Source organism: Anolis sagrei, chromosome 4 (genome assembly GCF_037176765.1).
Source record: "Anolis sagrei isolate rAnoSag1 chromosome 4, rAnoSag1.mat, whole genome shotgun sequence".
NCBI classification, from domain to species: Eukaryota; Metazoa; Chordata; class Lepidosauria; order Squamata; family Dactyloidae; genus Anolis; species Anolis sagrei.
In genome coordinates this window covers 116,714,860-116,731,119 of record NC_090024.1, presented here as the reverse complement: position 1 = coordinate 116,731,119, position 16,260 = coordinate 116,714,860, and the positions used below count along the sequence as shown (strand labels likewise).

Genomic DNA, 16,260 nt, shown 5'->3' with positions numbered 1-16,260 from the left:
ACAAGGAGACTGATCGCTGAATGTTTCTTTATATATGTCTATTCCTTCAATGGAGGCAATAGTATTATTTTTTTTAAAAATTAATAGTGATTGACATAATACAAGGGACAGATTTCTGAACACACAGAATCCTTTATGAAATATTTGTGGAATGCCTTAGTAGAAATTAGGGAGAATATGAAACAACCTAATGATGAAGATGATGAATAGGATAAAAGGCCATGTTGGAATATCTAGAAAGGGCAAGTTTCTACATGTGTTAACTATTACAAAGTCTGCTAATGAGATTTTTTTTTAAGTTCAGTTTGTATGAAAGTGTTTGTGAAAGTGTAACATCCAAATAGCTATATAATGAGCTGTAACAAATGCACAATGCTTTATAGGCAATGTAGTGCCATATAGTATAAAGTTCAGTGACCAGATATTGATATGTTTTGTGTTTCTCCATAAAGGGAATGCATATGTTTGTATATCTCTATGTCAGGGATGTCAAACTCATTTTCATACGAGGCCACATCAGCCTTATAGTTGCCCTCAAAGGGCCATTTGTAATTGTAAGACTGTATAAATATAACTATGTTGCCTTAGCATTGAAAGCCTCACAGGCCACATGAAATAAATAAGAACCCATAGCTCTTATTTATTTTATTTATTTACATCATATTTACCCCGCAGGGGGACTCAGAGCAGCTCACAATGGCAGCGATTCGATGCTGCAATACTTACAATTATAAAAGCAAAATAAAATCATACTATACCACACATTAAAACAACATTAATTATCAATCATAAAAACATTTCCATTATAACAATTGTAATCTGGTCCAAATCACTGTTCAGGTGCGGTTATATCCATTAGCCAAAAGTCTGATTCCACAACCACAACTTCAGTTTTCTTCTGAAAGAAAGCGGGGAGGGCATGGATCTCATTTCACTGGGGAGCGAATTCCACAGGCGGAGGGTCACCACCGAGAAGGCCCTGTCCCTCGTTCTCACCAGCCGCGTTTGTGAAGTTGGTGGGTCTCGGAGCAGGGACTCCCCGGCAGATCTTAAACTATGAGGCAGAACATAGAGGGAGATAAGTTTGGACAAGTAAGCTGGGCAGGAGTCATGTAGGGCTTTATAGGCCAAGACCAGCACTTTGAATTGTGCTCGGAAATGGACCCGCAGCCAGTGGAGTTGATGTAACGGGGGTGGTATGCTTCCTGTATGAAGCTCCAGTGAGCAGTCTGGCTGCTGCCCATTGGACTAGTTGCAGTTTCTAAACAGTCTTCAAAGGCAACCCCACATAGAGTGCATTCAGGATGTAACCAGAATGTGGACCACCATGGCCAGATCAGACTTCCCAAGGTACGGGCGCAGCTGGCACACAAGCTTTAACTCTGCAAAAGCTCTCCCAGCCACCGCTTTTGACATGTATTTTACATGATAATAAGAGTATCCAAGAACCTGCTCATTCCCCCTGTAACTATCATGAGTTCTCAATAGATAAGAAAGCTTAAGTGGAGCATTGATGTTAACTCTTCGGCTGGATATACACTGCTCTATATCCCAGCATCTGATCCCAGAGAATTTGCTTTGAACTGGATTATATGAGTCTACATTGCCAGATAATCTGGGATTAGAATAGTCTGGCATCAGATCCAGGGATATAGGGCAGCTTTGCTGTCTGTTGTTGTTCATTCGTTGAGTTGGCTCCGGCTCTTCGTGACCTCATGGACCAGCCCACGCCAGAGCTCCCTGTTGGCCGTCACCACCCCCAGCTCCTTCAAGGTCAGTCCAGTCACTTCAAGGATGCCATCCATCCATCTTGCCCTTGGTCGGCCCCTCTTCCTTTTACCTTCCACTTTCCCCAGCATAATTGTCTTCTCTAGGCTTTGCTGTCTCCTCATGATGTGGCCAAAGTACTTCAACTTTGTCTCTAGTATCCTTCCCTCCAATGAGCAGTCGGGCTTTATTTCCTGGAGGATGGACTGGTTGGATCTTCTCGCAGTCCAAGGCACTCTCAGAACTTTCCTCCAGCACAATAGTTCAAAAGCATCTTTGCTGTCTAGTCTAGCCATAATCATGAACTGGGAAATAATGCTTGTTTCACTTGGGCATGCTTATGCAGCCTCTGAAATCCTACAAAGAAAATCCCACAATAAGTACCCTTTAGGGTTCCTATAGACCTCCTCATACATTGCGCTGGAATCCTGAGTATCCCAGTGGATCATGGTGATTTCAGGCGCGCCTGCCCAGGGGGTGTGGGGACCTGTCGCCCTATGCCCCGTATCATCCTGGGTTCTCCCCTACTTCATAACATGGGGGGAAGCCTCAGGAAGCTGGCTCTACCCATCTTTCTCTATGGAAATACAGGAAGCCTCCTATTGTTCAGCAGCAGAAAGGGGGTTTTTTTGGCACTGTCACCACAGAGCCACTTCAGAAGTACTTTTCTGGTGTGTGATGGGAACTGGTGGGGTCTATGGCAGAACTGAAAAAAACCCATCACCGCCACCAATTTTTAGCCCATGCGAAGAGTCCCTATAAGTTGGAAATGACTTGAAAGCACACAGCAACAAAGTAGGAAAAGTACACATTCCATTACAAAATAGCAAATTACTGAGCTTAAAGGATTTGCAGTGATCTATTCACTAAACATGAATATGTTTCTATGTCAAGACTGAAGTTCAGAGGCTGCTATGAACATGCAAATCACAGCAGCCCACACAGTTATCCATTCATCCTATAACTAGGCTAACAACTCTGTATGGGATCACTGAGGAAAATATCATCACAAGATGAGTCGCTGCATGCCAAACGTTCCCAGGGTAGGCAGACTGTTATAAAGTTTAAAATAGGATGAATTCCTATTTGATGGGTATTTTTTAGTTATTCTTTTGATGCATTTTCAAGAATAAGGTTTCCAGACAGACAAAGTGTGGGTCTATAGTGTATAATTGTGCAGTTTGATGACAGGTCAGCGGTTCGAATCTTGGTTGAGCTCCCTCTGTCGGCTCCAACTCCCCATGCAGGGACATGAAAGAAGCCTCCCACAAGGATGGTAAAATATCAAACATCCAGGCATTCCCTGGACAACATCCATGCAAACAGCCAAACACCAGAAGCAACTTACAAAGTTTCTCAAGTTGCTCCTGATATGAAAAAAACCTCAACCAATATTACAGAATTCTGGGATGTGTAGTTTGGTGAGGCACAAGCATTATTTTACAGAAAAGGCCTTGTAAAGCAGCAGCTCCCATGATTCTATAGCATTGGCCATCACAGTTAAAGTGGTGTCAAACTGCATTAGTTTAACAGTGAGGAATCTCCTAGGAGCCATGGAGCCCCCGGTGGCACAGTGGGTTAAACCCCTGTGCCAGTAGGACTGAAGACCGACAGGTCACAGGTTCGAATCCAGGGAGAGGTGGATGAGCTCCCTCTATCAGCTCCAGCTCCTCATGAGGGGACATGAGAGAAGCCTCCCACAAGGATGATAAAAACATCAAAAATCATCCAGGCATCCCTTGGGCAACGTCCTTGCAGATGGCCAATTCTCTCACACCAGGAGTCACTCCTGACATGACAAAAAAACCTAGGGGCCGCAGTAGCACAGCAGGTCAAACTGCTAACTGCAGGAAAGCTGCTGACCAGAAGGTGGGCAGTTCCAAGCTGCAAGTTGGGGAGAGCTCTCTACTGTCAGCCCTAGCTCCTGCCCACTGAGCAGTTTGAAAGCATGTAATGCAAGTAGATCAATAGGTACTGCCTCGGCGAGAAGGTAAAAGGGCACCCCATGCAGATATTCAGATATGCCAGCAACACAATTGGAGATGCCCATGGAGAACAGGCTTCTCGACATGGAAGAAACAGAACAACAGCATTCCCCATGGCTGGAGTTGAACATCACCTCCAAACACCGGACATAGAAAAAGGGGAAACCCTTTACCTTTGTCTGTGTTGTATGTCGTTGTTTGCTGTATGTGTGAAAAGGCATTGAATGTTTGACTCATATATGTATTGTAATCTGCTCTCCAGGGAGATAAACTGGAATATAAATAATGTGTAATAATAATAATAATAATAATTATTATTATTATTATTATTATTATTATTGGATTTAAAGTGCTAAAACTGTGTAGTGTAAAAGAGCTCTTTTATATTATATTATAAGAGATAAAGAAGTACTAAGCATCCTGGTCTCCCATTTTTCATTATGTTTTATTCTCAGCATGATAGAATAGCATCTGCCAAGTGAAAGTTGAAAAAAAGACTAATAGAATTGAGATGAAGATAGTAACATCCATGTAAAGCTGTCATGACACCCTAGTTTGTGGTATTTCTATGGCACCAGAGCTGATATTATTCTTATCTGAATTCTTCATCTGGGAGGGTTTCAAGCCATAAATCAGCCAAAATGCAGGTGCTCTAACACAAAACAAAATGGAGGACTGAGAACTTCCATATGCCAGGTACAAGCTTTGAATGAAAAGTAATGCCTCCACTTTTGTAACTCCTCAACAGATGGCAGGACTGGCATGTGGCAGGTACTGGCTTGTTTAGTAGACTCTCCTCTACAGTTCCATTTTGGCAGGAAGCCTTAGCATTGAACAGTTGTGTTGTTAAAATGAAAAGTATGGAACCCTGCACAGATGGTCAATCAATGCAACTTAAGCAAGGTGCAGTCATTGAATTATTTACAGCAGAAGGTGTCACCCCAAAGGAGATTCATCAGAGAATGCAAGCTGTTTATGGTGATTGTGTTGATGTGAGTATTGGGTGAGTAAGTTTAAAGATGTTGAGGTGGGAACATCTGACTTGCATGACAAGGAGTTGGACGTCCTGTGACAGCAACCACAGAGTTTCACAAGCAAAAAGTTGACAGATTGATTCAGGATGATCGTCGCATCACTCAGAGAGAAATTTCAAGCATAATCTGCATTTCACAAGAACGTGTGTATCGCATTATTACTTTGCTTGGCTATTGGAAGATCTTTTTTTAATTAATTTCTTAATACAGATAACAATACAATACAATACGAACCTTAGCCATCTAAAAGATAACATAAAAACCGTTTACAATCTTTATGGCTAGGATACAGGTTCCAGTTGTGACTCCCTTTACCATATATCTTAATTAATTACCCCTTTAAACCCCCCCACCCCACCCACCCACCCACCCTTACCACCCCCTTCCCACCTCCCTCCCACCCCCTATCTGGGTTACTTGAATCAATATATTGATTTAATTGTCTGGAAGGCCTGATTTAAAGTTCTGTACCTATCTTTTCCTTCCGTTTTGTCGATTAAACAAGACCATTTCCTAAACCAATCTTGTCTTGACTGAATATTCAAATATTTATTTTTCTTTTCATGGATAAATTCATTAATTAAATATTTAGAGAGATACAACCACCAGGTTTTCAGGTACCACCTTGTTTTATCTTTCCAACTATTGGAAGATCTGTGCACAACGGGTACCCAGGATGAGAGAACTGTGAGACACTGGCTGCGGAAACAGAGTGTCGACTTCTTCCATGATGGCTCCAGAAAATTTGTGTTCAACGTTGGCAGAAATGTATCCAATTGTCTGGCGATTATGTGGAAAAGTGAATAGTGGTAGTTAAAGAGCACATTCTAAGGATTATTTCTGCATTTGATTTATTAAAGTATTCCCATCCAAACCCAAGTAACGAAGGTGGAGGCATTACTTTTCATTCAACCCTCATATTTAGAATGCTCCTTCAGTCTTTTCCCCTTTGGTATCTTCAAGGTTGACTTGTCACAATCAATAAAGTGCTCTTCTTCCAAACACATGTTTTTAGACTACAAGATTATCGAATTGTTTCGGTAAATGCTTCTTGTATGTTTGTCAATAGGTTTATGTAAAGCAAAGGTCATTAAAAATGCTATGGGTATGGAGGTCGAGCAATATCCAAATAGAAGGATTTGGATATACAAGAGGTGCCCTATATTTAGAAATGTGTTTACCTTGCTTTTGCATAATGGCAAATTATTACAAAGAGGTTTGTTTGGAACACCTGCCTGTATTGATATGGTGACCTGTCTTGATCTGTAATTGCTCTCAAAATAAGTATATTTTAAATCATGTATTTGGTTGCTATAACTGCTGAGGCTGTGAGTGTTGATCAGTTGAAATCTGCATTTGAGAATGAATTGATGAAATAAAATCCAGTCCACATTGGATCTGAATTAAATCATGCTGAGCTAAAATGGTTCAAGATTGGATCATGCCACCCAGGCCCATAGCCAGGATTTTGATTCGGGGGGGGGGGGGGGGCTGAGTTTGATTCGGGGCAGGCTGAGTCTGAGTGAAAGAGGGTCTACCCTAGCAAACCTTTTGTATCGTTACCCCAATACCCCCATGCATATGAGATATATAGAGCATGGTGCTCAGATCATGATATGAATAAACATAACAGTTTTAAATAATGTATCAGTAAGGCCTTTTCGCAGACCACCCTGAGATTTTTTTGGGGGGTCTGAAGCCCCCCAAGCCCCCCCCCCCCCCCAGCTTCATGCCTGGTGCCACTCCATTTTCCGAACCTTCAGAGTGTTTGCAGGCAAAGGGTGTGGTATCATATCCTACAGATTTTTTTTTTTTTGGCTTGGTTTAACCCTTGTGAACTAATATAGAATATTTTAACCCACCCAAGTCACATTTTGCTGGAGAATGCACACAAAACCAGAACAAAAGTGCAGGCAATGTATCACGTCATCCACTACACAGTTGTAAACAATGTCCTGTTGTTTCAGCACCTTCCCATGTACAGATTTTCATTTTTAATTACAAATAAACAACAGGCAATCCTGAGATAATCTCCTGATCTTGTCACTGGGGTATTTTTTCTGTCATCTGATGTTTTATTTATTTATTTATTTGCTTGGCATGTTGCCTTTTTCCTAGCATGAAATCTAAAGTGATTTCCAAAGTAAATAATAATACTTCCTTAAAAAACTAAAATTTTCCCCTAAACTGTATAAAATCACTTAAAAGGTAAAAATAAATTAAAACAAAGAATAAAACACACACCTCAGTATGAAACCTTCATACTTACACATTAAAAATCTGGTGAAAGGTTTTTTCTCAAACCCTCACCAAGCAAGGCTATGCTAGTGGTGGAACTGAAAGAAAGCCATCTGTGCATTTTAAAACTCAGGCAGGTTCTTATACAGTCATTCAAATAATTTGGAAATAAGCTGTATAGGGCTTTATAAGCCATGAATTGGTTCCAGAAATGAAGTAGTATCCAGTTAAGCTGTGATAACCAGAGGATTATATACTAGATGTGTGCAATCAATGAAAAAAAGTTTCAATATTCATTAGGAAATTAGGGGTAGAGGGGAGGTTTCTAAAATGTTTCCAAAATTGGACAGGGTTTGTATCATAACAATAATGAGTTTTAGTTACTTTTCAATAAGTAATTACTTGTGCCAATGGGGTAACTTCAGGGGTGCCTTTCTCCATCATAGTTAGAGCTAATGGCAGGAAACTTGCCAGTAGAACACATTTACCACTAATAGTCCATCAAATTTCAGAACATTTCACTCATTCATGGAATTTTGGGGATTTTTCAAAGTTTTTCTAAACAACATTTTTTAAAAAAAAACTATAAGAGCTACAAGGTTGTGCGCATGATGACAGAAGGACAAATGGAGGCATCCACACAGCAAGACAGGCATGGAAGAAGGTGCACCTCCATTTCTCCTTCTGTCACCACACACATGCCCTCTGCTCTCCATGCAGCAACCCATAGAGGTTATGCACATGGCAGTAGGAGAAACTGAGGTGTGGCTTCCTCCATTCCTGTATGTGATACTATTAATTATGATATCCTTCTGGAATGCCTGGGGAGTTTGGGAATTGAAGGCACTGGACTGCAGTGGTTCTGGTCATACCTCTCAGGCAGGATCCAGATGGTGGTGTTTTGAGATAGTGGCTCCTCAAAAGCAAAAGAATGGCATCCCACAAGGTGCCATTCTATTCCCAATGCTTTTTAAAATTTACTTGAAACCGATGGGAGAAGTCATCCAGAGGCATGAGAAGGAGTGCTATCAGTATGCTGAAGGCACCCAAATATATTTATCCATGCCTTCCAAAACAGCTCTAGCTAAGGATGGTATATCTCCTCTGAATCAATGCCTGAAAGAGGTAATGGGATGGATGAGGAAAAACAAATTGAAACTGAAACTAGGGATGTAGATGTGGCAGATGTGGAGGTTACACACTTTCTGAAAGACTGTGTTTGCAACTTGGGAGTGCTTCTGAATCCATCTCTCCAAACATCCGCCTAAGTTAATGTGACAGTCAGGAGTGCTTTGTACTAGCTTTGACTGATATGCTAGTTGCAGCTTTTCCTGGAATCTGAGGACCAGAAGATAGTAGTGCATGCACTAGTAACTGCAAGGTAGGACTTCTGCAATATGCTTTACATTGGGCTACATGTGTTCCCAGTTCAAAAACTCCAATTATTTCAAAACACAGCAGCCAGATTGGTTTCATATATTACACCAATACTAAAGTCACTGGCTGACAATTAGTTTCTGGACAAAGTACAAAGTGTTGGTTTTGACCTCTAAAGTCCTACATGGTTTATGTTCAGGTTACCTACAGGATCTCATTCTCCAGTACAATCTGCTCCAAACACTTTGGGGGGGGGGGGGCTACTCCAGCCGGTCAAAACCAACGCAGATGACATTTTCATTGGCCACCCCAAGACTGAGGAATGACCTGCTGGAAGAGCTCCAACAGCTAGATCAGCTGTTGCAATTTAAGACACAATGAAAAACCCATATCTTCCTGCAGGCCTAGTCAATTTTAAGTTGTGAAGATTAATCTGAATTTTATCAGTGGAGTTTAACTTGTATTTTAACTTTATGTGTCTTGTTCTATGTTGTTTAATAGTGTTTTATCTTTTGTTTTAATGTTGTTGTATCCCGCCTCGAGCTGTAGAAAGGGGCGGCTAATAAATTCGTTATTATTATTATTATTATTATTATTATTATTATTATTATCATTATTATTATTACTATTATCTACATTGAGTATTTAATGCAGGTTTTAACCAGTATTGTAGAAAGTGGTTTTGCTATGCAGATGAGTCCTGGTGATGATTACATTAAGGATTTTCTTTTGCATGTTGGAAGTTTTTGTTTGGTCACTTCAGTCTGAAGCTAGCTTAAAACTACATTACATGGTCAGTGTAGATGGGGCCAAAATGAAAATAACACCATGGAACAAAATATTGTTGAAGCTACAGTATTCATCTGATCAAGTTGTAGTATAGCGATTTCACAGAATGTGTGTTCTTATGAATAATAAATAATGAACATATGTTTGTTTCTAATTAAAGAACAACAGAATATTTTTCAGGCATATGTGAGTGAAGAAATAAGAGCTAGTTGACTTCATTTGCCTTTCACACTGCACACTCTGCGTAGGCATAATGGGGTGGGTGTCATATCATGGTTTGAATAGTCCTGGTGCAAACAAACACATTAATGATTTCTGTGAGGCATTAAATGGGTAGCATAGCTGAACAGATGCAGCGAAATGTCAACCACTAAAGAGCTTTTAGAATGCAAAAAGCATTGTTTAGAAAGTAGCATCACTGAGCGAAAGCTATTAAATAATGAGAAGTATGTTCACCTTTGCAAGAGGCTGGCAGAATGAGCTGGAATTCTTAAGTAGGGCACGAAGCATTAAGGGGGAGGGATATTTGTGCTACTATTGGGTGGAACAAATTAGCATTCATCTATGTTTTCTAAAAATTAATTCAAAATGAAAGCAAGCTGACAATTCATTAAAGGGCAGGTATATGACATATTATTGAAGGACCCAGATTTTCTTTGTCCTGCATCCCTTCAGTCATTGTTCTTTAGAATTGTTTATTATGCATTCAAGGCCATTGCCAACTGAAAGGAAAAGGAGAGCATCAAATTATTTTTGCCGTCTACAGTGGATGGGACCAACCATAGTGTTTGTCATTTTGCCATTACCCAGACGGGAGCCTCACATCTAAAACTCCACCCTCATCTTTAACATAAAGGAGACATTAGAGCTATGTGTGCAGTTGATGAAAAAAAGTTTCAGAACTCATTACAAAATTAGACGGCACTTGCCATTCATTTCTAAAGTGTTTCTAAAGTGTCGTTAGGGAAAATTCCATTACTATAATGAGAGTAACGGAATTTTGTTACTTTTTCATTGTAGTAATTGCACAAGTGGGAAAAATTCAGGGGCTCCTTTCTCATCTTTACAGCTATTGGAGTAAAACTTGTGACAATAGTAGAACACATTTACCACTGTTAGCCCACCAAGTTTCAGAACATTTCACTTATCCCTGAATATTTGGGGAATTTGTAAATTTTTATAAACAACATTTTTTAAAAAAACTGCAAGAGCTATGTCCTTGAAATTTATATACAATGACACAAGGTGTTTTTTGTTGTTGTTGTGTCACGAGCAATCGCTCCTGTTGTGAGAGAATTGGCCGTCTGCAAGGACATTGCCCAGGGGACGCCTGGGTGATTTTTGATGTTTTATCATTCTTGTGGGAGGCTTCTCTCATGTCCCCACATGAGGAGCTGGAGCTAATAGAGGGAGCTCATCCGCCTCTCCCCGGATTCGAACCTGCGACTTGTCGGTCTTCAGTCCTGCCGGCACAGTGCTTTAACCCACTGTGCCATCGGGGGCTCCAATAATGATCCCCTGTGACACAAGGTAACAGGGATCATTATCCTTAACTTTCAGAAATACTCATATATCTACTGATTTTAGGATTTTTTTTAATTTAAAAAAGTCACAATAGCTATTTCATTGAATGTCTCTCATATTAACCAATAGAACATTCATTTAGGGATTTCTTCCCAACGCAGTAGAGAGATTTACTTACTAGAAGTACCAGTCAGTCCTATTCTTTGCAGTTTCAACAATTTATTATAGAATACATTTTATTGATTAGCCCATCTGCTGTATCAAAACATTTAACACATACACATACAGCATACAACCCACATTACAACCAAAGTTAAAATAAACAATATGTTAATAAGGGGTCGAGATCCCAATCCAGATCAAATATCTGCATCACCCCTACAATTTACCCCAATTGACTACAACAATTTATTGCAATTCTGACTGGCTGCTGCTACAGAGGAAAACATTTCTCCCCTATCCTGATTGGGGGGTTCTGATGCTGAACAGAATTCTGGGAATTTAGTCAAGGGCAGGGCCTTTCGAATTCTCTGGTATAGGGCTCCTCACCTTCCCAAGCTACATTTCCCAGAATTCTGTGCTTTCTCGGTGTCTTTCCCAACAAACTCTGCTTTCTCCCTACTGCTAGCCTCTACTAATGGTGAGGGGCCGCCTATCTCTTCTTAATTTAAAGAGGAATGGCAGCCTTTTTGGCTTTGCTTTGCTTGCTTGTGCTGAAAATGAAACTGACTTTGGGAGGCTTCCAAGATTTACCAAAAAGTATTGGGTAAGTTTTGATTCTTTAGTTTTTGGCGCGGGCCACACCTGAGCATTTGATATTGCACTGTAAGTATGAATTTAATGAATTTTATATTACTTACAACAACTAGCAAAGAATTGCACACTCCTAGTAGACATTGTTTATCTATGGGTATGAAGTCATTCTGCATTTCCCTGCAGTAGGATGAACCAAATTATACAGGGAGAACTGGGCTTCACATTTAGTCTCACTCTCTAGGCATTCTTCTTTTGAACATGCTGAAAGCATATACTTCCAATAGATATATGATTTTATGAGCTGCATGGACCAACACAGTCTTCCTCAAGCTGGTACTTTCAAGATGTGGACTACAATTCCCATATAATAGAATTTACAACTACTATTTCCTCTCAAATCTATCACAATTTTCCTCATTTTGGTTCAGCTGCCCTCCTTTTCTAACACACCTTCCCTATATTTTCAACCCACTTCTATAATGAGTCATAGTGCCTTCCATCCTGCTACAGTGGAGTTTGGAGGAGATAGGTGGCAGCTGGAGTCTTTCCAAGAAATTCAGCCAATAGATATTCTTCTGCTCTTGCAATCTGTTTCCTCCTCCATCTTTCCTGATCCCCTTGTCAGTTTCATAGCCAAGGTAGTGGCTCCATAGAACTTGATGCATTACTTTGGCTACACATAGACATGGTGGCAGCATCTAGCCAAGACTGTATTGCAAAACATCCTGAATCTTTACATGAATTCTAAAGTAAGAGCGAGAAGGTTTTCTGAGCCTATAATTAAATTGCAATTTGGGCTAATCTTGGGAGTCTCATTGCAACCATAAGTAGAGTTAAAGAACAGACTAAGGACAGAGTAAGTTGGACCCAAAGAAAGTAGGAATCACCAAATGCAATTGAGAATTAGGACTTTTTGTCAGCAAGCATGTGTGTTTTTGTGCACCTTCAAGTCACATCTCAGCTTATGGTAACTCCATGAATTTCACAGAGTTTTCTTAAACAAGGAATACTCAGAAGTGATTTAGCAGCTTTGTCCTCTGAAATATGGCCTACTGCTCTTGGTATTCATTAGCTCATATCTATGTAGGGTATTACAGACAACACAGATAGCTAAGAAATATGCCACCATTACAAAGCTAATGTTAAGAATCCTCTGGGTGACCTATGCAAGTGAAATCCAAATGGCAGAGGGTTTGCAAATCGGTTTCAGCCTTTTCTTTGACTTTTAAAGAACTATCCAGGATGCTGAACCAATTTGGAGGCATCTTAAAATACAGCACCCTGCAGTTGTTGGAGCCAGTTACCTCCCATTTCATTTGCCTTCCCCTTCTCTAGCAATAAAAATACTGTAATTTATTGTCTTTTTCTGACAGGCTAATCACCCCTGGTGGTAACTGTTGGCTGTTTTAGGGACTTCCTGAAATCTTCTTTTGAATGTGGACAAAACCAAAAATAACAGGTCATAGAATCATAGAATCTAAGAGTTGGAAGAGACCTCATCCAGTCCAACCCCCTGCCAAGAAGCAGGAATATTGCATTCAAATCACCCCTGACAGATGGCCATCCAGCCTCTGTTTAAAAGCTTCAAAAGAAGGAGCCTCCCCCACACTCTGGGGCAGAGAGTGCCACTGCTGAATGGCTCTCACAGTCAGGAAGTTCAGATGGAATCGCCTCTCTTGTAGTTTGAACACATTGTTAGTCTCCAAGGAAGCAGAAAACAAGCTTGCTCCCTCCTCCCTATGGCTTTCTCTCAAATATTACATGGCTATCATATCTCCTCTCAGCCTTCTCTTCTTCAGGCTAAACATGCCCAGCTCCTTAAGCCGCTCCTCATAGGGCTTGTTCTCCAGACCCTTGATCATTTTAGTTGCCCTCCTCTGGACACATTCCAGCTTGTCAATATCTCTCTTGAATTGTGGTGCCCAGAATTGGACACAATATTCCAGGTGTGGTCTAACCAAAGCAGAATAGAGGGGTAGCATTACTTCCCTGGACCTAGACACTATGCTCCTATTGATGCAGGCCAAAATCCCATTGGCTTTTTTTGCCGCCACATCACATTGTTGGCTCATGTTTAACTTGTTGTCCATGAGGACTCCAAGATCTTTTTCAGTTCAGGTCAGTTCAAGTCATTTTTTCACATCCAGGACTTCAAATGTTTTGTTCCTAGATGTTGGGCTTTGAATTCCTTTCCACTTCCCCTAGATTTCCTTCCACTCACCTACATTCTACCACATAATTTATTTTTCAAAGCAACACGTATGTGTGTTTTCAGCTTCTTAACTGTGGCCCAATAAATTCCCTCACAAAATTGGCTCACTCAGTGATTAAGTACTAACACTTATATTCAAGGTATCTCTTTAAAAGTATACATTATTCAGTTAGGTCCTTATGCTCAGTTTACCCAGTTGCATTATATCCTTCTTAATCTTCCCTTGATTTCTGCCACACTCCATTCCTTCATTTTCCTAGTTGGTCAAAACTTCCATAACAATATATTTCTTGCCGAAGTTGTTCTACAGTTCCTTTGTCTTCATTCCAATCTAAGTTTTTATGTTTCTTTTATTTTTCAGTTATAAATAGGAGAAAATATGGTATGAAAATAAAGTGAAATTAATTCCACATCTATCCCTATCACCCTTTCTCTAGAGCTTCTCAACTTGTGGGTCCCCTGATGTTTTTGGCTTCAACTACCAGAAATCCTAACAGCTGGTAAACTGGCTGGGATTTCTGGGAGTTGTAGGCCAAAACACCTGGGGACCCACAGGTTGAGAACCACTGCTCTAGAGAAAGGGTCTAAGAATATATCTGCTATACAAAGTCATAATAGTTAAATAATACATTAACTGTTATGCGTGCATCCCAGGAATTTGTAGTTTGGTAAGCTATTTGGAAATTTCAGCTGGATAACAGTTTAGGGAAGGGCATGAAGAACTTCTGACAGATAACAGTTGTTTTTATATCTGTGCTGGTACAGCTGTACCAGAAGCTCCCGCTTTATTTGCCTTGTATTAAGTGTTTGCTTACAACCCATGGCTTGGGATTCTGCAGAAGGGTGGCTTCCTGTTAAAGTTTGCAGTTATAGGGCAGGCCCCCTGTCCATCATCGTTAAGTTTGGTTCCGCCCCCTGTTCAGGACAATTGTGAAGGGAAGGGAGCCATTTTCAGTCAGTCTCAGCAAATGAAGTCAATGTACAGGACGCGTACAGACTTTCTCCTGTACAAAGGCTTCAACCCTTAAGACTTCCTGGGGAGAACAGTCTTAAGAGCATCCAAAGGTTCCCAGGGAAACAGCCTTACAGCCCTGAGGAATTTTGGAGGGAATAACAGCTTTAAACATCAAGAACTCCAGCTAAGTGACTACAAGCCTACTAGTAGGTCCACTCGGTTTTGAGACGCAGTTCAGCCCGGTAGTGGATCCACATCAGTTAGGTTTAGGTTCACAGTTAACCTGTGAGAAGTTTGGAAAGGGATTTTCCTTTAGAGTAAAGGTAACAGTTAGAAGCCACCAGTTGCACAAAGCCTGGAAGCATTTGTTTAACCTTTTGAACACAAAAGAAGTTTCTGTTGATTGCTCACCAATAAAGGGCTTTGTTATATTTTACTAGCCCTCTAGAGACTGTTTATTGTGAAAATCCTGACGAATTTCTCTTCGGGCCCCCTGGCTTCCCGCTGGGCTAAAGTTACACATCCTGTATTAAAGGCAATTTATTTAAAGCCCAGCGCACGACAGAACAATATCTATCAAGTCAACTTCAAGATATTATGACTCTATAAATGAAATAGCTTGTTACTTAGGTCTTGCAAACTTAGAGCTGTGGCTCTCTTGAATCAATCTACATGTAATGCAGTAATGCAGCAATCTTTTGGCTTGTGGCAAGGGTACAAGCCTCTTTACTCTAGGGCACAGTTATTGGTCTTGTTTAGAATCCAGGGTAACCCAACTCTCCTCCAGAACTACATTTCAAATGAGTTTATTTCCATCCATTCAGCTTTCTCCCTGATTTCACACACATACCTTAAAAACTGTAAACATTTTGTGGTGTGGATGTCTTTGCCACCCACTTTATGATTATGTAAATCAATTGTTTTTGGTTTTGTATTCTTAGTGCTTAGCTATGACCCTGCTTTTGCACTTTTTGCAAATTACAAGATCCATAGGATGGTACAATTGAGACCACATCTGGAATATTGTGTCCAATTCTGGGCACCACAATTCAAGAGAGATATTGACAAGCTGGAATGTGTCCAGAGGAGGGCAACTAAAATGATCAAGGGTCTGGAGAACAAGCCCTATGAGGAGCAGCTTAGGGAACTGGGCATGTTTAGCCTGAAGAAGAGAAGGCTGAGAGGAGATATGATAGCCATGTATAAATATGTGAGAGGAAGCCACAGGGAGGAGGGAGCAAGCTTGTTTTCTGCTTCCTTGGAGACTAGGACGCGGAACAATGGCTTCAAACTAGAAGAGAGGAGATTCCATCTGAACATGAGGAAGAACTTCCTGACTGTGAGAGCCGTTCAGCAGTGGAACTCTCTGTCCCGGAGTGTGGTGGAGGCTCTTTCTTTGGAAGCTTTTAAGCAGAGGCTGGATGGCCATTTGTCAGGGGTGATTTGAATGCAATATTCCTGCTTCTTGGCCGGGGGTTGGACTGGATGGCCCATGAGGTCTCTTCAACTCTTTGATTCTATGATTCTATGATTCTATGATGAACTTAACTACATTCTCCAACTGACTCTATGAAGTAGCATGAAGCTGCCATAACTATGTAGTGTGGATATTTGGACTTCATT

The 16,260-nt window shown here is 40.7% G+C and overlaps 1 protein-coding gene across 1 annotated transcript in view; it reads left to right on the top strand.

Annotated features, from left to right (window-relative positions):
- Window positions 1-919: 919 nt before the first annotated feature.
- Window positions 920-16,260, top strand: part of RGS21 (regulator of G protein signaling 21) — an 87,229-nt gene continuing 71,888 nt past the window's right edge. The window contains exon 1 of the mRNA XM_067467084.1: window positions 920-1,016. Within this exon, the coding sequence (XP_067323185.1) occupies window positions 920-1,016 (97 nt within the window). The remainder of the gene's footprint in view (window positions 1,017-16,260) is intronic.